Below are 22,524 nucleotides of genomic sequence, written 5' to 3'. Positions count from 1 at the left end.
GAGAGAGAGAGAGAGAGAGAGAGAGAGACTCATCTAGGGCAATGATGTAGACTGCTATGGAATTCACTTTTGAGAAATACAGCTACAACTACAGGAGACACTGAGGCCAGCACCCTGCTTATAAGTGGTCCCAGCTCTGCCTCTTTCAGTCCCAGCATGCCTTGCAGGTGCCTCTTCAACTCCCTTAGGCCATTCAGAAGAGTAGTTTTACAAGAATGACCTTTTGTTCTAGAAATTTCTGTCAGCCAATTGGTCCTTACTGTATGTCTTGGCTGTCTAGGACGTAGATTGAGTTCCCAAAGATGAAGTCCATGATACATTTTCTCCTATGGCTGTGATGGGGTGAAAGCCTAGTACAACATGGTGGGAATCAGCTTTTTCAAACACCAGGGTCACAGGTTCTAAAGGCTCTGCAGCCCCATTTCAACAGACAGCACGATGCTCTCCTCTCCTGATGACAACAGGGAGGTCTGATTTAGGTTGTGGAGCAGGCTTTCAGCCTGACTACCTGCCAGTCTGTGATGTATGAGCCCTGCTCCCAAGCGGCAGAGGGATCCAGAGCTCCCTGACCTAGGGCTGAGCTTGAGGGCTGGGCTTGGAGCCCTGCAAGGGTCTCTGCTCAGGGCAGACATAACTGCCTGCTGCATATTCTCCAGGCTCACTTATTCTCAGGCCCTTCCCAAATCCTGGCAGGTCCTAGGTAATCTTGGGCATTTCCCCTATACCTGGATCCCCTTGGCCTTCCAGAAACTTAAAGATGATCCCTAACTTGGTCCAGTCCCTAAGGCTGGCAAATTCTGTCCCTAAACCTTGCTTTCTCAAACACTCTCACCTATGCCCTACCAGGGCAATCTTGGCAAACGGTAGATGTTCCCATCTTTAAGAAAAACAGCAGCTCAGTGTACACCCCAGGTACAGAGGCGGCAGGAGATCCCTCAGTACAGTTGCTCTGTTAGTGCACCAACCACTCGCTGCAGGTGGGTTTTAAACCAAATTTAAATAAAATAAAAATGCGGCAGGGCTTCAGGGAAGCATGTTAGTCGAGCAAAAGTATATCTAAGGAAAACTTATGAAGTTTAAGTGAACGCTGACCTTTAGTTAAGAGAAACAGATGAGACTGCTTCCTCATTCTGACAAACGGGCTCCGGCTGTGGGAGACACTCACAGGGGAAACTGAGTCGAGGCTCTACAGGGAGCCTGAGACTGTTGCTCAGTGGTAGAGGGCTTGCCTCGCATACATGAGGCCCTGGGTCCCATGTCCAACGCTACCACCCCCTTCCCCAAAAATGAATTTGGAAAGAAAAGGTGCACAGAGACCTGCTCTGCTGTTTTTTTCTACTTCTTTGCAAGCATAAAATTGTTCCAAAAGATTTTTAAAAGTTATTAAATTAAAGTAAGTTAAAATTTTAGTTTCTCAGACATACTAGTCACATGAGAAGCTCAAATGGCCATTGGCCTCAGTACTGGGCATGAGATGCTGGCCGTGTTCGCTGTCCCCACAAGCTCTATAGAGAGGACAGCATCACTCTCTGTTGTCCTTTATCCTACAAGCGACTCAGGAATGATACGCAAAGAACACACTGCCTTTACTGTGTTTTTCTCCCCTGTGCCTGATACTATTTATCTCTCCACAAACCAATACTTCCACAATGTGTGCTAAACCAGCCCAGAGAGGGACTTTGATGTTACCAGCAGTTACTGAAAGGCTCTCAGGAGTTCTGTTGTGGTTTGAATGGCTTTTCATTTAGAAAGCCTGGCAGCAGGCAACCCTAGTAAAGCCACTGAATCCACAGAGCCTCATAACTCTGGTGACATTAAAAGAGGCAATGTGGGCCAGGTCCCTGGCTCAGTAGTCACTGTAAATATCACCCAAGATTTAAAAAGAAGAATGTATTCTAAGGGTTCAGGTTTATATGTAGATTTCTCCTTCCCAGCTGGGAACCTGGCTGGTTTTGCTAATAGGGGGAGAAGTGAACCAGCATGGAAGGCAGGAGGGCTCCTGGAATTAAAACTGAGCTCCCTCACCCCTACACTTCTACCCCTGGGCAGCTTGGTGAGGTTAATCTGTGGTTTCCCAACATTGTCCAGAATCCCATGTTTTTCTTCAGGAGGGACCAGAGGGATGTTTGTGGTCTGCGGTCAGGAAATGTGACTGGGTTTTCTACACTGCCCTTCACAGACACACACGCACACGCGCATGCATGCACACAGACAAGACATACACAGACACAACCACATACACACAGAGACACATAGACACACACATATATACACAGACATAGACACAGAGATACACACACACACACACACAGAGACATAGAAACAGAGATACACACACAGAGAGAGACATAGACACAGGCACATAGACATAGACACAGAGATACACACATTCAGACATAGACACAGAGATACACAGACACACACAGACATAGACACAGAGATACACACACAGGCGTACACACAGAGACATACACACAGATACACAGACATAGACACAGAGATGCACACAGAGACATACACACAGATACAGACATAGAGATACACATAGATACACACACACACACACACACACACACACACACACACACACACACACACGATGTAAAACCTTACTACTCCCAACAGAGAGCTGAATGTTTGTGCAGTCTGACAGCTGTTTGCTCCTCTTTACCTCCACAGGCAACATGAGATCTAGTATGTTTGTTTCTCAGCTTACCTGGCTTAGCAGACCCTGTCCCCAGCTCCCTCCTGTCTGGACCACTGACCCCTCCCTCAGCTGACCCCTTTCTGTTCTCAAGTCCACTCATGAGACTGAGCTGTTGCTGCCTTAGCACCTTTGACTTAGCTGTTCCTGGCCAGAGTCATTGCCTCTCCCACCCCTCCCTAACCGTCCCTTCTCACTGTCCCCAAATCTTGTCCTAAATGTCACTTCTTTGCCGAGGTCTTCTGATTCCCCAGCCACTGTCACAGTGCCCCACTTTCACTCCTTGTCAGAGCGTGCAGGGAGTGCCTGACCTATTTCCTTTGTGCTTGTTTGTCTAAGTGCCCCAGGATGTCTGTTCCAGGGAATGGGAAACAGTGGCATACTTGGGGACAAAGATGGTTGACGGGGGCCACGAGATGGTTCAGTCAGTAAATGTATTTGCTGGGCAAGCTGACAATCTAAGTATGATATGTCACAGGGGTCTTCCAACAGAACCAATTTCCCAAAGTTGTTCTCTGACCTCTGATGTTGTGGCACACACACTGGCACACTGGCACTCATATATTACACACACACACACACACACACACACACACACACACACACACACACACAGAGTAATAATAAATAAAAATTTAAAATTAAAGAAATTAATACACTGCAACAGTGACTTTCACAGAAACAGAAAGCTCTGAGACCTAGCCCTGTTGCATCTTCATGACAGAAGGTTACATCCTCAAGAGCCCAAGGATTTGGTGCATCTCTGAAGTAACCTTAGGTTCTTGCTGTGTCTGTTTCTCTTCCCACAATAATCAGTCTCTGTGAAACTAAATGAGAAAAAGAGCTAGGGGACAAAAACTTGTGATTCCCCTACAGAGAAATAGAGTGGCCACTACTTCATTCTTTATTGACTTGACTTAGATTTGAACATAAAGAAAGAAGACACTAGCATATGCCAGACCCTGCTCTCACTGGAATGGTCCATGAAGATGGAGGGTTGATGGAGAGAAGTTGGAAGACAGAGGGAGGATGGAGAATGGATGGGGAGGATGGAAGAGGGATGGAGGATGGATGCAGGAATGGAAGAAAGTAGATGGAGGGAAGATGATGGGAAGGTGGAGAGTTAGGGGGGAAAGAGGGTGAGAACAGAGTGTGGGGGTAAAGATACAGAATGGGTGAAGGTCTGTAAAGGGAGGATGGTTGAATGGAAGATGGAGGAGGGTGGAAAGGGGGAGGATGATGGGGAACAGGGTGGATGAAGGGAAGATGATGGGATTGGAGGGTAAGAGATGGATAGAGGAAGAATGATGTCTGTTAGGGGGTAGAGAATTATCCTAGTTAGCTTTAATTGTCAACTTGATGCAGCCTAGAGTCACCTGAGAGGGAAGGCTCAACTGGGGAGCTGTATAGATCAGATTGGCTTGATTAATAATTGGTGCAGGACAGCTGAGCCCACTGTGGGAGACACCATCCTAGACGGGTGGTCCAAGGCTGTATAAGAAAGCCAGCTAATCATTAGCCAGTGAGCAAGTCAGCAAGCCGTGTTCCTCTAAGGTTCCTTCCCTGACTTCCCTCAGTGATAGGCTGTGACCTATAAGCTGAAATAACACCTTTCCTCCCTTGAATTACTTTTGATAAGAGTGTTTTATCACAGCAACAGGATGAAGTTAGAACAGGGGTGGATGGTGGGGTGGGAGGTGGAGAGTGGATCTTTAGATGATGGTAGGAAGGAGGGTGGAGGGCCAATGGATTGTTGAGGTATCTTTATGCTCCACAGTTAACATGATCAAACTCATGAAGCCAGGCCAGGGCCTCTTATGGTCACCCTCTGGGCTACTAATGTATGACTGATGGGTAAGAGGCCTGCTGGCAGAAGCAACATGGCCAAGACCCCGAGGAAATAAGTAATAATCTCACAAACTACAGACTGACACCAAGAGTAGACACACTTGGACTTTAAATAAAGGAAAAAGGGGCCTCACATTCAGTTGGGATACTCTCGCCAGCCTATGATATAGCTGATGTGCCCCACACTAAAATGGGTATGAAACCAAAGAAGACAAATCATTCTTCCCTGTCCTTAAGGGTCATGCATGACCCAGAGACCCCTGAAAGACCAAGATCCCTACTATGAGCAGTCCTAGATGGACGTTTTGTACCTCAGAACAGTTTCTGAACTCTCACTGCAGTCCTGTAAGCCCAAGAGTCTTTGCTGTGACCCTCTCCTGTGCCCTTTGGAACAAGAGCCCTGGAGTCTTCCTAGAAGATGCCCATGAGTGCCTTTCCTTGTGACAGTCTTAGACCCTACCCAATGTCCCCTGGAAGAAAGAGCTTCTCAGAGTTGAGATCAGCCTCAGCCGTGCTGGCAAGTACATAGCATGCTGTGAATGAACACAATGGGAGTCCCTATGAAATGTGTGCGTGCATCAGGTGACTTTTAGAACAGGGCATGTCCACCAAACCTCCAAAGAGAACACGACCATTAAGCTCCTTTGCTAGGGAGCTGGTTGTGCAGGACTTTATGGTCTTAGACTTGGAAAATGCCATGCTAAGCCGCTGAGGTGTGGGCAGCCACTGGCCAGGTCCCTCTGACCCTCTTCCCTATCTCCCAACCCTTCTTAACCCCCTAGAGGCCTGGCACTCTTGAAGCTGGGCTATGGAGTGCTCTTGACATGCTTCTAGGTGATGGAGGGTCTGTGACTTCTAGGCCTCTGTAGAGGTCCAAGTCAACTTCACCCAGTGCTTCATCCCCCGCATGTGAAACCACAGGACTCTGATAAGCCTGTGTGTGCTGAGTAGTCTCTGAAGAGGCAACTAATGACTGTGAATTCCTGCATCAAGGAAGCTAGGCTCTGTGTGGAGATGTAGAGACCAGAGCACTAGGAGACATCCAGGCCCTACCCTTAGTACATCATGGGAGGAGAGCCTCAACAGAGAGAAGAACTTGGAATGCACTAAGGCCACACACACTGATACAGATTAAGAGATGGAGGGCCCCAAACAGAGTAGTCTGGGAAGGCTGCCTAGAGGAGGGGAACACAGAGAAATAATAAACTATTGTTTCCCCTGTTGCCAAGCCCCGTAATCCTCTCCATAACATCTAAGAATTAGAACCTAAGACATTTCTGGATAATTCTCATACCTAGTATGGGAATGTATATCTCAAAGAATGCCATTCAGCTACCTCTACAGATAACGCACATTCTAACAAACAAGCTCACTTCCTTTCCAGAATATTCCTTTTTAAAAATTCCCCTGTAAAACTCAACCTCCCTTTAGCTTCTGCTCCTCAGTGCTGATGAGAGCCATGTGGAGCTGTTCTGCTCTGTATCTAGAAAGATCTCTGACCCCTGACTTCACCCAGCCAGATCTCATCCTAAGCATCTCGGTAGCCAAGAGTCTTAGGTTCCCATAGCTGCAGCTGGTCCTGCCTAGGCATGACCACCATGTAGGGAAGCAGGCTTTAGAGACATGGTCTGGACCATCTCCAGGTCTGGTTTACAACATAACCACAGCAGGTTTCAGGACCTAGGACCTACAATCTCAGATTCCCAGTGAAAGTGGGTATACAGTCCTCCCACTTATCCCAAGCTGCTGAGTGTCTCTTACCTGTTGGAGGCAGAGAGCTCCTGTGAGGGCCAGGGCTGGCTGAAATCCCAGGAGAACTGCTGGGACGTTCCCAGGTGGTCTCTGTCAAAGGAAAAACAAGATCAGCTTGAGAATGCCGTGATGGGACCCAAGTGTCACAGAGCAGAGTAAGCCAGAGGCAGTCTCCTTCCTTAGCAGAAGGACACCAAAGGACACCTTCCTTCCTTACCTCAGTCCCACAAGAGTGTGCTTCTTGCCTGTGTCCCTTACTCCCCAACCTCACCCCACTTAGCAGAGTACCCCTTAGTCAAGGCCCTTCTTTACATGGTGGACCTGAGGATATATCTTCCAGCTAGAATCTTCTATCCCCCCTTCATTCCTCTCTACTCCTGTCCCTACGGCTCCTATCTCTAGGCTCAGAATCTCCAGCTGCACACCAGGCCTTTCTTCTCAAAGCCTGTAGTAACCTCAAACCGCAGTGCTCAGAGCCGAGAACCTTGATCTGTAGGAAGATGGTCCTCGACCAAAGGGTGAGCCCCAGGCACCTCAGACTCTGCCACTCAGTCTTTAGGTCATTTGTTTTTGTTTTTAGAGTCACTGTCTTATCATGTAGCCAGGGTGACTTGTGACTCTTCTACCTCAGCCTCTCAAATGCAGATGATAGTCATATGACCCCATGCACAGCCTGTACTATGTCTTGGTTGAACTACAGTTTTGAGTGGTCTTCCTGGTTACCTCTCCCAAGACTCAGCTACACAGGCTGATCAGAAATTTAACCAACACTCCAGCTCTATTCCTGTCTCCCAGAGCTTAGGGCTAAGAGCAGACTTGCTACAGCATTATTTGATGGTAAAAATAATAACGTTCTTTAGTCAGGTGTGGCGTCCTACATCTGTAATCCCTACACCAGGGAAGCTGAAGCAGAAGAAGGAAGAGTTTAAAGCCAGGGCGTGGCAAGATGGCTTAGCAGAAAAAGGTGCTTGCTGGCAACCTGACTTTGATCCCAGGAACCCACAAGGTATATGAAAAGAGCTCATGCATGGAAGCACGCATGCCTGCACGTACTCAAGCAAGTACATAAGCATGCAAGCAATCACATAGGCACACAAGCATGTAAGCACCCATGCACACAAGCAGGCAAGCAGGCAAGCACACAAGGACTCATGCAAGCATGCACACATACATGCACACACGTACACGATGTAATAAAACAAGTTTTTACAGTTTGGGCCACGGAGTGAATTCAAGCCCATCATGAAGAATTTAGAAACTCTGGATACAAACAAATAAAACTCTTTCTCACCATACACACTTTGAGAATGCCATGAAGAAATAAGCATTACCCATAATCCCACCCTCAGAGGTCGATGTACCATACAATTTGGTATCTATGTGTCCATTTCTTTTTGTTTTTTGGGGGATCTTTTGGTAGTTTTTTGGAGGGTCTTGCCTTGCCCCAGACTTGTAGTGAGCCTCCTGTCTCAGTCTCCAGAGTGTCAGGATTACAGGTGTGAGTCACTGCACACTCATGGCTGCTGACTGCATTTGTCTTGGAGAGAGAGAGAGCATGACTTCCCTGGACTCTCTCTATCTCTCCATGTGACTGTCTTTTCAGATCACTCTGGGATTGCTGGAAAGCCCAGGCGTTCAGCTCCACGACAGCAGCAAGTGAAGGGGTCAACACCCCAACTCTGCCTCTGGTGACCAGTACAATCTGAACCGACTCCTCAGGCACTCACAGTTTCCCCTTCTTCAAAGCAAACTTTACAACAGCAATAGTATTAGCACTCAAAGGAGGCGCTGCCATATTGTCACACTTCAGACACAAGGTTATTTTTTTAAATTAAACAAAATATGGATGGATATAATATAAAAACTTCCAATAAAAACTACCACTGAAAAGTTCATTGTTTCAGAGGATGTAAACATAAATAACTCCCTTTTGGTTCCTTCCCCTGACTGGGAACCTAGCTTGGATTCCTTCCTCTGCTTCTGCTTCAACTTCTGTGTTTTAGGAAGCCGGAATTGAGGACTCTGAGGAGTTGATTAAACAGGGTAACATGATCCCTTCCTGCTTAAAGGGAGAGGATGCACAGGAGTGGGGAAGGCCAGCTCTAGAGGGAGGAGGAGACATCCTTGAGCAAACAGAGGTGAGGTGAGGACTCATGCTTAGTGTGGGAGGCTCTGGGTTGCATCCCCAGCACCACAAACAAGGGGGAGCTTCCTTAGGAAGTAGACACACCTCTACCCTAACTCCTCAGTAAGGAAGTCTCCCCTCCCACCTGCCTGGGGTCAGCTTGCTTGGAGGTCAAACTGCAGCATCAACAGGGGTCAGACCTGGCTTTACTCGTTAGTCCTGGCCTCCCTGCCTCCCCCAACTAAAGATCTGAAAGCAGAAACAGTCTGCTCCACTTTCCCTCATCAAACTGGTTGGGGGCCTGAGGTGCCCCTCCCATCAGCAGGTCACTGGTCCTTGTGACCTTGCTTCTTCCACACAATCTGACCTTCCTGCCTCTTGGCTCTGCCATTTGTGTCCCAGCCCCAGAGCTAGTAGACTGCTAGCTCCAGAACCTGGCTCTTGCCTTGAGTTGCTCTTTCTCAATCAGATACAGATGTGACAGAAGACAATCCCATCGTCCCAGGAAGCTGCAGCAGTGCCCTGTCCTTGTCTGTCTGTCTAGACAGCCTTCTTCGGGTCCAGTTAGCCTGGTGAAATCTGAACATGCCTTGACTGTTCTCTGCCTGTTCTCATACTTGGAAATCACCATCTTATGTAAAGTGCCTCCTCATCCATTCAGACTTCCAAGATTACTTTGTTTTTCTAGGCCAAATATTGTCTACTCTCCAAAAAAGCCACCAGAGTGTGTGTGGCAACTTAGTACCCCCTTCCTGCAGCTCCTAACCAATGAATTCCTCTCAGGATGCTGGCTCACCCAAGGTGATGTCTGGAGTGGGCAGGAGATGAAGGGGCACATGCAAATGTTAGTCAGTGTGGTGGACTCAAAGGTCTGAGTAAAAATTCTGAGGTGTCCCCTCCCCCAACTCAGGGCTCTAGGTAAGGCTCCAGAAAGCTTTCAGTATCACAGTATTGATTGCTTGCTGTCTTCCCCAGGGTTCCTTTCCACCACTCTCCCTGCTGACCCTTCTGCACAGGTCTCTGCCTCAGATTTGTCTGAGAACTTGAGCCAGGGTTCAGCATGCATATTCCAGCTCTTGGATGGTCACAGGTTTTCACCTTGACATCTGTGCTTTGTCCTTTAGCACAGTAGCCCTGGCTGGTTCACTCCTCACGAATAGCTCCTCGCCAGCCAACAGGGCTGGACATTGTGACAGTACATGGGCAACCCCCACCTGGTGTGCTCCTCAGCTATCTAGGGATAAACAGACTCCCATTCCACCAAGCTCAGGGAAGGTCCCCAGAGAACCGTGTCCCATTTGTTTGTGCTGCTGACTCTGTTCCTTTGGTGGATGAGGCCACTGACCTTATTTTAGGAGGAGGAGCACCTCACACACTCAAATCTCCAGCTGCTGTATGGATTCTGCTATTTCGTCTTCTGGCCACCACAGGGTCCTACCTCCCGCCCTCATCCATCCATCCTCCTGGTACCTACTAACCACAGCTGCTAACAAGCAGGGAGAAATGAAGGCACAGCCTGAGGAGCTGTGCTCAGCCCCACCTCCAAGCAGGAGGAGACAAGGTAGAGCCTGAGCAGCTGTGGGCCCTGCTGGCTCCCTTCAAGGATGGCCGTGAGGGGAGAAGTTGCAACCCCGTGGGAGTCGCATTATCAGATATCCTGCATAACAGAGATTTACATTCTGATTCATAACAGTGGCAAAAATTACAGTTACGAAGTTGCAATGAAATAATTTTATGGATGGAGGTCACTATAACAAGAAGAATTGAACTAAGATATTGCAGCTTTAGGAAAATTGAGAACCATTGGGCTAGAGTACATTGTAGCTCAGGAGGCTGTTGGGAGTGTCTTGAAACCTACAGAGAGAAGCTGGCCAGCAGGTAGATTCTTGCTCTCTAAGAGGTTCCTGATCAAGTCCTCTGTCCTTCTGGTAACTCTCTGTCCCCTGTAAGTGTTTCATCCTTCTACTTCAGCTGGGATTTTGTAGAAGCAGGGCCTCTGACTGAAGCCACAGTCCAGCCTGTCTCCTGGCCTTGGCTAGATCTGACCTATGCAAGACCTGAGGATAACTGCAAGCCTGGAGCAGTAAGGGAACAGAGCCAGACCATCTGGAGAGGCCTGGGCATCTGGAGAGAACACTGGGGCTCTGGTAGAAGAAGGATCACACCAGCAGCAGGACCATGGCAGGTGACACCACCCAGAGAGAGGAAGCCATTTCCAGGTCTTCAAAGAAGACCCTATAATCTGCTTACAGTGACCAGGCTCCCTGACCTAGTCCAAGCAAGACTGAAGAGATGGTTGAGAGCCCCAAGAGCCCAGATCCAGGCTCTTCAGCATTATCTGGGCTTCCATTGCTAGGACCCTCAGTTGCTCCAAGGTGGCTGTCATCAGTAGGGCTGGGGACACTGTGTAAGCTGCAGTGAGGTCAGAATGGAAGGAGTGAGCCACTCTCCAGGGATCTTTACCCACCCAACACTGATGGAGAGCAGCTCCCACAGAGCACACTCTCTTAATGGTAACTGCTGCTGCCTCGGACCTTGTCCACCGAAACCAGGGCAGCCAGACATATGTAGACAACTGGCCATGGGCGGAGCCAGCCCGGGAGCAAGTTTACTCCCGTCCTAGTCCTATGCCAACAGCCATGAATGCTGTTCTGTCACAGTGGCTTACAGGGCCTTGCCCTCAGAGAACAAAATTTAGAAGAGAACACAATTGAAAAGCTGAATGCTATGCAAAATTCAGCTTTCAAAGTACAATACAATACAATACAATACAATACAATACAATACTTCTTTATATGCAATAATGCATTTTAAACTTAATACAATAATGCTTAAACATTTAATGTTTAATACATTAATACAATAATGCTTAAACAATTAAGATAGTGAGTGAGGTGGGAGCTATTAATTTGACATAGTGGACTCTAGGCTTTTGGACCCCTTGCTAAGGTTAAGTCTGCCTGCATTGGAACACGTGCCTCCACTGGGGAAGAAGCTACAGGTGCGTCTGGACCTCTCCACTGGCCCTGAGTATTTGCTGTGGGTCCATCGGCAAACCTTTGTGTCTTTAAGTAGTCTTCACCCTTTCTTCCAGTGGCTTAGCTCATCATCAGGCCTGTGTGGTGGCTTTGTTCTGCCCTCAAAGGCCTTAGGCTAATAGTCAGCAGGAGTAAGCTTCGAAGTCCTCTTCTGTCTGTCTCTATTCCGTTTTCTTTAGTAGATCCCCGACCCTCACTCCTGGGACAAGATCGACATAGCCCAGGTTGGCTAGGTAGCCAAGGATGCCATTGAATTTCAGATCATCCTGCCTCTACTTCCTGAATGCTGAGATTTATTGATATGTTCCACCATGATCAATTAATGTAGTGCTGGGGCTCAACCCAGGGCTGGCTGTGTGCGAGGCAAGCACTCTACCAACTGAGCTTCCTCCCAACCCCCATCAGTGCTTCTTGCATTCTCTCTGCCCCTTATTAGTGCTGCTCCCAGCAGCATGTGACCAGCCTTCGGCATATGGCAGCCCTAAGATCTCCCTTTCTAACCCCTGGCCCTCCCTAGTCAGGAGTAGCTTCCTCCAAGCTGCCCAGCTCCTTGGTATTCCCCAGCGTCAGGACTGTCAATCATCCCAGGAGAGCTGCAGGAGCCCCAGTGCTTTGACCCAGGACATTTTCTGTTCACTGAGTGTCACATGCTGGATCTGCAGTCACTGCTTCCCTGCAATGTGTGTTTGCAGCCCCAGGGTGCAAGCCCAGCTCACTTTCCCTCAGAAACCAATAATAATTCTAATCTCTTCCCCTGCATCGAGGTATTCTGGACCTGTAGCTATTCAATGTCTTCTAGTTAGGAGTCTCTGGCTTCATAACACCCAATGGCCTCTTAAAATGGAATGAGCCTTAAGCTCCAACCCCAGCCTCTAAGCAGGAGAGAACTTCCTCTTTTTGGACAGCTGCCTGTGCCTGGAGACATCTGATAGTGTGGTATCAAAGGCCATCGTCTCCCAACTGATACACATATACATATCATATATTATATAATATGCATTATATATTTATAATTATATAATACACATTACATATTATATATTATATCATATGATAATAATTATATAATATGTACTATATTATCACATATTATATACCACATATTACATATTATATTTTACATTACATATTACATGTTATATTATATATCATATATCGTATCTCATATATTATATATCGTGTGTGTAAATTTGCATTAGTGAAAATTTTTCCTACAGGGCTATTGGGAGACACATTATATTAGGCTTAGTGTTGGTTCATCATAAAGATAATAAATCAAGGGGACCAGGGAAATGGGTAAAGCATTTGCTTGTAAGCGTGAGAACTGGAGTTCAGATCCCTAGGGCCCTGTAAGATGCCAGGTAGGCACAGCATCCTGCCTGCCATTTCAGCCTCAGAATGGAGATGGGATCCACACTGGAAGCTGGATGGTTAAACCAGTCACATCAGCCAGCTCTGGGTTTGACTGAAGGACCCTGCCTCAGTGAATAAGGTAGAAGAGAAGTGATTCCCAACCTCGATGCTGGGCTTCCACATGCATGCACATATACATGTGTACCCTTCCACACACATGTGCCCAAATGTATGGAAACATGCATATGCACATATGCACACATATACACATCTGAAGAAAGAAAAAGCAAAAGGAAACAGTGAGGGGGTGGATAGATGATGTTATTAGAAAGACACTATTGTGTTAACAGGTGCCTGTGATGGCTAATCTCTATTGTCAACGTGACTGGGCTAATACATACCTACAGGATCTGTGAAGCACATGTCTGAACATGCTTGTGAGGTTGTTTTTCAGTGAGGATTAGATCATGATGGCTCTGACTTAGTGAATGGCTTAATCCCTTGATGAATTCATGATATTCTTGGGAGGCAGTAGCAGGTAAGATATGTGTGTGTGTGTGTGTGTGTGTGTGTGTGTGTGTGTGTGAGAGAGAGAGAGAGAGAGAGAGAGAGAGAGAGATTTGGATGAAGTAGGTCACTGGTATGCGTCCTTGGTGGCTGTACCTTACCCTGCCCCCTCCCTGTGTTTCCTTTATCTGCTTCCTGTTTTTGGCCATGCTATAGGCTGCTCTGCCACGAGAGACACTTCTAACACTATGAGCCAAAACAAATCTTTCCTCCACTATGTTAGTATAACAATCAAGGAATACCTTCTGAGAAAGGGATGTTTACAGAAAGACATGGAAGAGGTTTATTAGGTATCTATTGCATGCCTCTGATTACTCCAAAATTGGCATCTGAAAACATGGTCTGTTTATTGTCTCACATGGTTTCAGAAGATCAGAACTTAGAAGTGGGTTTAGCATTGTGACTCTAGTGTAGAAACTCCCAGAAAAAAACCCAAACAAACAAAAAAACAAAAAAACAAAACAAAAAACATTGCTACTGAGCTATATATAATAAAATGGCAGCTAACTCACCCCAGAGCAAGCAAACCAAGAAAGAGCAAGGCAGAAGCCACACATCTGCTATAGCTTAATCCCATAACTCATACTCCATCATGACTGCCTGGTCCCATAGACCACTTTTGATAGAGTCTAGGAAAGGCAGGGACATGGGCAGCAGGGTGTGGGTGCACTGGGAGCCAACTTGGAAGCCACTTACCATGATTGGGAAGAAACCAGCCTTGCACTTATCTGAGGGAAGAGAATTCCAAGCCCAAGAATCAAGAAGCAAGAAGGTCCTGAGACAAAAAAAAACATGCCTGTCGTCTCCTAAGAGCAGCAAGAAGGATGGAATGGCTAAAAAAGACACGATGTGCAGGGGTCGGGGTGGGGAGGATAAGATCAGATGCAATAGGGATGGGTTAGCTCAATATGGGAAACTGTTCCTAAAATATGGTCCCTGGAGGCCTAGAACATCAGCGTCATCAGAAATATGTTAGAAATGCAATTCTCAGGCCCTGTCCTAGATCTGCTGAGCCTGAATTGGGTGTCAGGTACATGCATCATACAACCGTCTGGGGGGTTCCATTGTCTGTCCTGGATCTTGCTAATCATTGTAAGGATGCTGGCTTTTATTCTGAATGGTGTGCTTTGAGCAACGAAGCAACATGATCTGACAACCACCTCTGAGCTAGTCTCTTGGACTGGGCCACCACATGCCTCTGCTGTCTCTCTCTATCCAGTCTGCCACTCCCAGAGAGATTGAGACAATCCTGGGCTCTTCCTCAGTAACCTCTGAAGGAATACTAGAAATAGGGTGTCAACAGCAAGAATGCAGTTGAGTCCACCCCTGGACCTTGGCAGAGAGCCAAGGTAGCACCAGCTTTGACATCAAAATGAGGATTCCACTGAGATCATGGGTGTCTCTCTCAGCCAAAGTCAGAGGAATCAGAATATGTAAGAGAGGCTGTCCCCATGACCTTAGCTGCAGAAATGGCCTCTTCCATGCATGGTTCTCATGGGGGCGTACAGATTATTCCTGAATTGTCCAATGGCAACTCAATAAAGAGACCATTCTTGGGTTGCTCCACTCCGATTGTTTCTGTGCCAGCTCACAGCAAAGCAGGTGTCAGGTCCTGCTAGCAGGAACAGACCCTTAGCAAATAGAACAACACAAATGCTTCTCTCTACCATCATCCTACTGGCCCCTTCCTGGAAAGAACTGCAGAACCAGCCCTGCTAAATGGTGAACCATGTTCCAGGCATGTTTGAGAGAAGTGTGTATGCTTCCATCTGTTGGGAATATGTTACCACAAAATGGATCCAAGAGGGTGCACAGTGCTCTACGGTTTCTGACCTACGAGGAGCTTCAGGGTACCCTGCTCCCTCCCAGATCCCAAACCTCTGTCTCACCATACCCCACCTCTGTTTTCATTTCTTCATAAAGCACAGCTCCCAGAGAAAGAGGTGAGAAAGCATTCTTCTTACCACACCAGGAATAAAGATGAGCTATGACACTTTCTTCAGCATGACTGAGCTGTTGGGGTATCCTTTAGTGAGCCCAAAATGTTTTTGGTGATCCCTACTTCCCACTGCCCTGCAGTTCACAAGGCCTTTGTAACAACTCTGAGAGTCTCTGGGAAGGGAGAGCTGCTCCCATCTTACAGAGGATAGAGTTTGAGGGCAATAGTTGGGTGACTCAGAGACTCCTTTCTGGTCCACACATCCAGCTCTAAACTGTCCAAAGCTGCACAGTGGTCTGAAGATGGGTAAGACCTGCAGACCTACCCAAACCCTGAGGGACCCTGAGAGCATTTGATGAGCCAAGAGGGCTTGGCTTCCCTCTTGGGTGGAGGGGTAGTGATGGTTGACCTCAGTGTGGGAAGAACATGTCTTGCCACTAAGCCGACAGGTGTGTGGAGCCAACTGGCAGTTCACAGCTATTAGGCCCTGAGTTGTCCTTTGACAAAACTGGAGGCAGATGCCAAGAAGGAAACCTTATCCAATCCCAAGCCTGATGTTCTCAATCCAGAGCCTAAGTGCTATACCCGGTGCTCCTGGCTCATTTCTTGAGGCCAGTTTTGCATTAGAATCTCCAGGGCCATTGGTCTGAAATGCTGATTCCTAGGCTCTGAGCCTGAGGATTAGTTTTAGTCAGTGGAAACAGAACCCAGAAATGATTGTTTTCATTTGGCAAACTCAGTGATGAGTCAACTATGGGGAAAACCCAGGGAGCCCATTGTAAAATCATCATGGAATCCCATCACTGGCAGGACTGGACAAGCCCCATGGGACATGTCAGACTTAGAATCAGGTAAGTTACATGCTAGCAATATATGGTAATTTAGGGAACTCCCAAATGATCACTACAGCCATTTCAATCTTCTAAAACTACCAAGGTCATAGTATCTGTCCCCAGAGAGTGCCTGTCTTCGTGAAGCTTGGCTATCTGTCCTAGAGCCCAAGGGCCCAAGAACACTTTACCAATCCGGAGCAGAGTACTGAGAACTCATAGCAAGCCCGAGTCTTCAGTCTGTCCTACAACAGTTGGGCATGAGGAATGAGAAGGTGAGCACTGCAGGGTGGAGAATGTTTCAGTGAGCAGGATGAAGACAACACAGAGGGTCAGGATTACAGAGGCAGGGGGATACCCTCATTCTAACTGAGTGGAGTCTCTGTGACCTGCTGGTTCAGCCAGTGGGCTGCTTGTCCACTGTTGTCCAGGTTTTCTGAACACTGGATAAGGACACGAGGAACTGTCAGAGCAGCTGGGTGAATGACTTTCCTCCTACCTTGACTATACACCTGCTTTCCCATCCCTCCCACCACGGATGCAATCTGAGAGCTGAGACTCTCGATTAGTTCAGCCTGTGTCCTACACAGAGTGGATCAGGTCATCAGGAAGTGTTTGATGAATGAACAAAGACTCAGTTCAACATTACCATTACAACTCAGTCCAGAAACATGGCTAGTGGCTGGTTCAAAAATGATAGGCCTTCTTGTATGTATAGGTAGAAAGATACGGAGAAAGAACAAGACAGAGCCAGAGAACACACAGAGCAAGCCATTTTCTTCTCAGTTTGTGAATTACAAAAAGTTACAGCCCTACTTCAAAAGCACCAGGGGCTGGGATGTTGCTCAGTGGTATAGTGCTTGCCTTCTATCGACTCAATGCCCAGAATGTCAAGTGAATAAATGAATAAAAGGGAAAAGGGCATATATGGATAGTTTACAGAAAAATACAGTCAATTATACCGATCAGTAAATAAGAAAACCTATTCATCTCCCTTGAAATTGGAGAAACATAAACTAGACTAACAAACAACATGTTTTTATTCATGGGATTAATCAGGTCCTTCTAGGGTGACCACTCTTAATGAAGATCTGGAGAAGCAGGGCAAAGAGGGGACTGACTCTTTTGGACAGACTACAGGTGACTGCCAAATTTTCTTTTAACTGTACAACAGGTTCTAGGTGTGCCAACAGATAATTGAGAGTTTTTTCTTTAGTATTTGTTGCTAGAGTAGAAAAGTCCCAGAGAAGAGGCCCAAGTGTCCACCTACTGGGGAGTAATTTTATACGAACAGAGTGACATTCCCTGCTGTGAGAGCCAGGAAGGAAGGCGGATGTGGAAAGTGTATTGCTATGCACACACAAAAGTCATTACCTTCATGAGAAGGAAAAGTATGTGCTCCTTTATGTACAGAAATTGCTGACGGAACACCCTTAAAGCCTATCCTGAAAATGGAACCTAAGTAAAACGATTATTTTCACAGTTCATCCCACTACAAACAACAGCACCCCGCTTTTGTGTGTGCTTTTACTCGCTATGGCTTCCTTTACCTAAGGCCACCCATGGCCCAAAAATGTTAAATTGAAAACTCCAGGAATAAACCATAGGTTTAAAACTGCACATCGTATTAAGGAGCACAGTATAAGCTCACACGATACCGTTTAGCTCCTTCAGGGCTGACTGACTCCTTTCTCCAGAGGAACCACACTGTATGTACAACCCATGCACTATCGATCAAGGGTCACAAGATCATGGTGCACCTGTCTAAGTAACTCTCATTTTGTTTGAAGCTTCCCCAAAGTTCCTGGGTAGTGATTCTAGAATTTCCAGTATGCTCAGGAGAAGCTGTGAAGTGCTTTCTTGAAGTGCACAGGTGAAATATTTGGGCGGAGTGGAAATCTTCACTGGATTGGCACAGGAATAAAGACAACAGGGAATGGAAAGGACAACAGACCCATGCAGACAGAACCAGCTCACCACAGAGTCCACAGGTGCTTTCCAGGGCAGTGGCAAGAGCTAGTTGGCAAATGCTGTCTCAACTACAGGCAAAATAGAAAGCTATTTATCATACATCTTTTGAAATTAATTTCCATGTGGACTAAAACTTTTAAGTGTGGGGGAAATAATCTGGAAGAGATGGAAAGCATTTCAGAGGCCAGAAGACCCAGAAGTATCACTGTATTTTGTAAAGGTAAGTACCTTTTAGAGTATAGCATCAAAGAGGAGAAATCATAAAAGCTGGCTAAGACATATGTAAAAAGTAAGTTAACATATGGCCATCAGGGAAGCAGAGAGGGCTCAGTGGTTAAGATGTTTGTCATACAAGCAAGAAGACCAGAGTTTGGACCCCCCAGAACTTGCATAAATGTCAGGTGGCCATGGCAGCTTGCCTGTAGTCCTAGATCAGAAAGTGGAGTCAAGGGATCCCTAGAGCAAGTTCTGGGTTTGGCTGGGAGACCTCACCTTAAAGTACAAGGTTAAAGAATGGCCAAGAAATAGTCCTGACCTCAACCTAGGCCCTCCGTATGCACATGCACCCACATTCATGCTCATCTTTACACACGTGTGTTCAAACACATACATATACACATGCCTGCTGTACGTACATAAATATGAAGTAGAAGAAGAAAAATCACCATCAGAGTTATACAACATCACGAAAGTTAAAACCATTTGCTATATACATTGTTGGAGACCTTTCTCTAAGAACTCCCATGATACCTCATGCCTGCAGGCCCAGATCTTGGAGGATGATTCAGGTCAGAGTCTTGAGTATAAACCCAGAGTGGGTTACACAGCCAGACCCTGTCTTAAATAAATAAATAGTTAGATAATCTAAGCAAACTCTCATAGATCATCAGTGTTGCTACGAGGATCAGCTAAGAGTCCTACAAAGTGGAATCTGGAGTAACTACCTGCTGGTCCTTTCTAAATGACTCTCGAGGAATGAGAGGCAAACTCAAGAGAGAAATGGAGGGCATGAGGCTCCCCAAGGTCTTAGGCATGGGGGCTGATTTTTCCTATCCTCTCTGCATCTCAAAGCCTCTAACTGCCCTTTTTAAAAGCCTCCATAAGTAGTTTTCTAGTCCCCTAATAAGACCAAATCAGCCCAAGGGCAGACACAAGCCACACCACCCTATACATAGTCAACCCATCCAGAGGTATCCGATTGGATCTGGGATATTCTTCCATGACCCTGTCTCAGGGAGGATGTCTGTGACTTCTCCACTCAAAATCATATGACGCAATTTCTCCGAAACCCCTCCTCTCCTAAAGAGGCATTGTCTCCTTACACAATACCTTATTGAGTTGTTTGTTTTCTGAGAAACACAGCATTTATTAACGTTAGCTGCTCTGTCTTGCTAATCCTCGTGTAGAAGACTTTCCAGTAAAAGGTGTGACGTTATGTTTATAAATAATGCTCAAAACTGCTGAGAGTGTTGCTCTTCACAGGAAAGAAGAGATTGTCAGAAAGAACTAAAATTAGTTTGGGAACCAGAAATAATTAACAGTCTCTCCTAGGCGCAGCCGAACAGGTGCTTGCAAACACACTGGGTTCTGAGTAAGGCTGTCCAGCTGACACACTGCTGTCCCTGAGCTCCTCTGAGAGCACAGGACCTTCCTAATCCTAACCAGTGCTTCCAAAGGTACAGAAATTCCCAGCCAAAAACCTATTCTCACACTCTTTTCTAATGTCAATAAAAGGTACTGGGGACAGAGAAGACCCAGCATGCTGACGGAATGGGAGACTCTAGAGTCAAATGCAGAAAGAGTCCTCGGGAAACAGCCAAAACAGATTCAGAACCCTCTCTATAAAGAGGTCAGAAAAGCCTGTCCACCCAGCCAAATGCTGTTCAGGGAAAGCCCGGAACAGGAGCCTCAGGCAGAGCTTCTCAAAGCTCAGATCACCAGGAACTCCTTCCAAGAGGCTGGGCATCAGGCTTGATCCCTCAGCTTGGGGTTCTCAGCTCTGTCCTTTGAAGCCTGAGGATCTGAATGGTAAATTCCCAGGCGCTTCCGTACCAGAAGCAGGACGAACACTGTCCTACCATGCTGCAGCTGCTGCAGGTGCTGCCTGCATCCAAGTGTTACACATGGTCCACTCAAAAGTAACAAGGCAGAATGAAAACACTCCAGGAAGTACTCCTAACCGGATGGGCCCACTGTTCACCCTACTCCCACCTCTTCTCATGAGCAGCACTGCTGGCAAATAGAGAAACTTCTTTTCCCTTTCAGGATCTTGTCTAGAGCCAGTGCAGATAGCCCTGTGCTTGCCATATTGCCAAAGCCTTCCCTATTACATGGACACCACCAAAACCAAACTAGGCTGTCCTGAAGCTCTGGAAGTAGCATTTTCTTACCTTTCCACCATGAAGGTTGAGGGCCAGCAAAATGGCTCAACAGGTAAGGCAGCTGGTTGCTATACTGACCTAAGTTTAGAAAGAGAGAACTGACTATTTATTGTAAGTTGCCCTCTGACCCCCATATGTGTACTGTGGTGTGCTTGCTCATACACACACACACACACACACACACACACACACACAAACACACATACACACATGCATGTAGGAATACGCTCAACACACAAATGTAAAAAAAATACTCTGGAGGCAGAGGCATGTGGATCTCTGTGAGTTCAAGGCCAGCCTGGTCTACGGAGAGAGTTATAGAACAATCAGGGCTACACAGAGAAACTGTGTCTCAAAAGCCCCCCAAAACACACAAACACAACCCCCCCTCAAAAAAGAAGGTTAGGAAAGTCTTAAAATGTGCTCAGGCTCCTGTGTGAGATGTACAGGTATTGTAGAGCTATCTTACACACACACACACACACACACACACACACACACATACACACACATGTTGGAGGGGCCCTGGGCTGTTCCATGTAAGCTGTGAATGGGCATTAGAGCAGACTCACGAGGAGGAGCCGAGCACCAGTGTGAAAGTGTTGACCTTACAAGGCTAAATAAGAAAATGAAGCTTTTGTAATGGAAATTGAAAGGCTAACAAGAGCCAAGCAACCCACCAATCAACAGCAAGCAGAGGACAAACCAAGCTGGCCAAAGAGACCCAGGTAAAGAAGTATGAGCCCAACAGGGAAGATTCTCTGAGGGTATATAAAAGAGAAACCAGCCAGGTCCACAAACAGGCAGATCAAAGCAGCCTGAGGTTTGCATGGCCATCACCAGGACCTCCCCAAGGAACCCCAACCCATTTACTAAAGAGTTAAAGTTGAGCCAGTTTCAGAAGGGGCAGCCTCTGCTCCCAGGACACTGAGCTTACAGTCTGTCCAGTGTTCCTCATGGTTACGGGAGTTCTTTCTTCTGGGGGCAGTGATCTCTGAGCAGGCAGATGGTGAAAGGACAGGAGCTTCAGTCAACAGCCACCATGCAAGACTTTGGTCATTATGTAGCCAAGGAGGATGAGGCCTGTGAGGGTCTCAGTGACCCTCTCTGTGTGCTCACAGGGAGTAGGCACACAATAAACACGGGCTCCTTGCATGACTAACTTCTTACCCGGTTTTCTGCCTCCCACACCTCTTGGAAGAGCATTCTACTTTGGAATCCAACTCAGATTGAAAGAACAAAAAGCCGTTACCCCACTCCTAGATCTGCTTCCAACAATAAAGATCCCATGGAGGGGGAATTGTGCCAGCTTTACATACAGAGGCACACTCATCCGCAGTTGCGCGTGATAAACACTTTAAGCTTGACATTCTTGTTTTCACAGGATTTTTTTTTTAAAGCTTGAAGGGACCTTCTGAAGTGTACTCAGGCAGGAAAGGAGATCACAGTCAAGCCACCAGGAAAATTCCCTTGAACAACTCATATGGACTTCAGGAAGTCTTCCTTATAGTCATTTGCATGGTGTTCGCCCACTCCACACTGGCAAGAAGCCATCAGATGGCTAATGAGAGCTGGCCACAGAGACAGCATTGAGCAGACGCTTGTTGCTCGATAACCAAGTCATGCGGTCCTTGTCCACTCACGTATCACCAGAGGACCTGCAGATAATGGCGTCTCACTGATCTCACGGCACCTCGCCTTCAAAACGTCTACCTTGCTTCAAACAGCTTCTCTCTGCTGTCCTCTGTGTGTCTTCTTACATCCATAGGCTCCCACCAGCCCTTTGGTCCCACAAGTCCCAGCGTGGCCACGCTCCATCCACACTAACATGCCAGATGTTTGAGGAAATAGTGGGTGAAAGGCAGGGCACAGATAAGTCAGAAGGTCCCTTTGCTACTGAGGTTCCATTTCGATCACATTGATTCTTCTTCTCTTTCTTGATTCTCTCTCATCACCTTCTTTATTTTCAAGTGCATTGGTAAATAGCATCCTGACTTTATGTAAGTTGGTGTTTCT

The 22,524-nt window shown here is 46.9% G+C and overlaps 1 protein-coding gene across 4 annotated transcripts in view; it reads right to left on the bottom strand.

Annotated features, from left to right (window-relative positions):
• Gas7 (growth arrest specific 7) overlaps nucleotides 1-22,524 on the bottom strand; it is a 234,896-nt gene that overhangs the window by 52,250 nt on the left and 160,122 nt on the right. For all 4 annotated transcript variants that reach the window (XM_028780144.1, XM_028780147.1, XM_028780145.1 and 1 more), the window contains exon 3: nucleotides 6,314-6,394. In XM_028780144.1, the coding sequence (XP_028635977.1) occupies nucleotides 6,314-6,394 (81 nt within the window). The remainder of the gene's footprint in view (nucleotides 1-6,313; nucleotides 6,395-22,524) is intronic.

This window comes from Grammomys surdaster, unplaced genomic scaffold (assembly GCF_004785775.1).
Source record: "Grammomys surdaster isolate TR1022 unplaced genomic scaffold, NIH_TR_1.0 364, whole genome shotgun sequence".
NCBI classification, from domain to species: domain Eukaryota; kingdom Metazoa; phylum Chordata; class Mammalia; order Rodentia; family Muridae; genus Grammomys; species Grammomys surdaster.
This window is presented reverse-complemented; position numbering and strand designations above follow the sequence as displayed.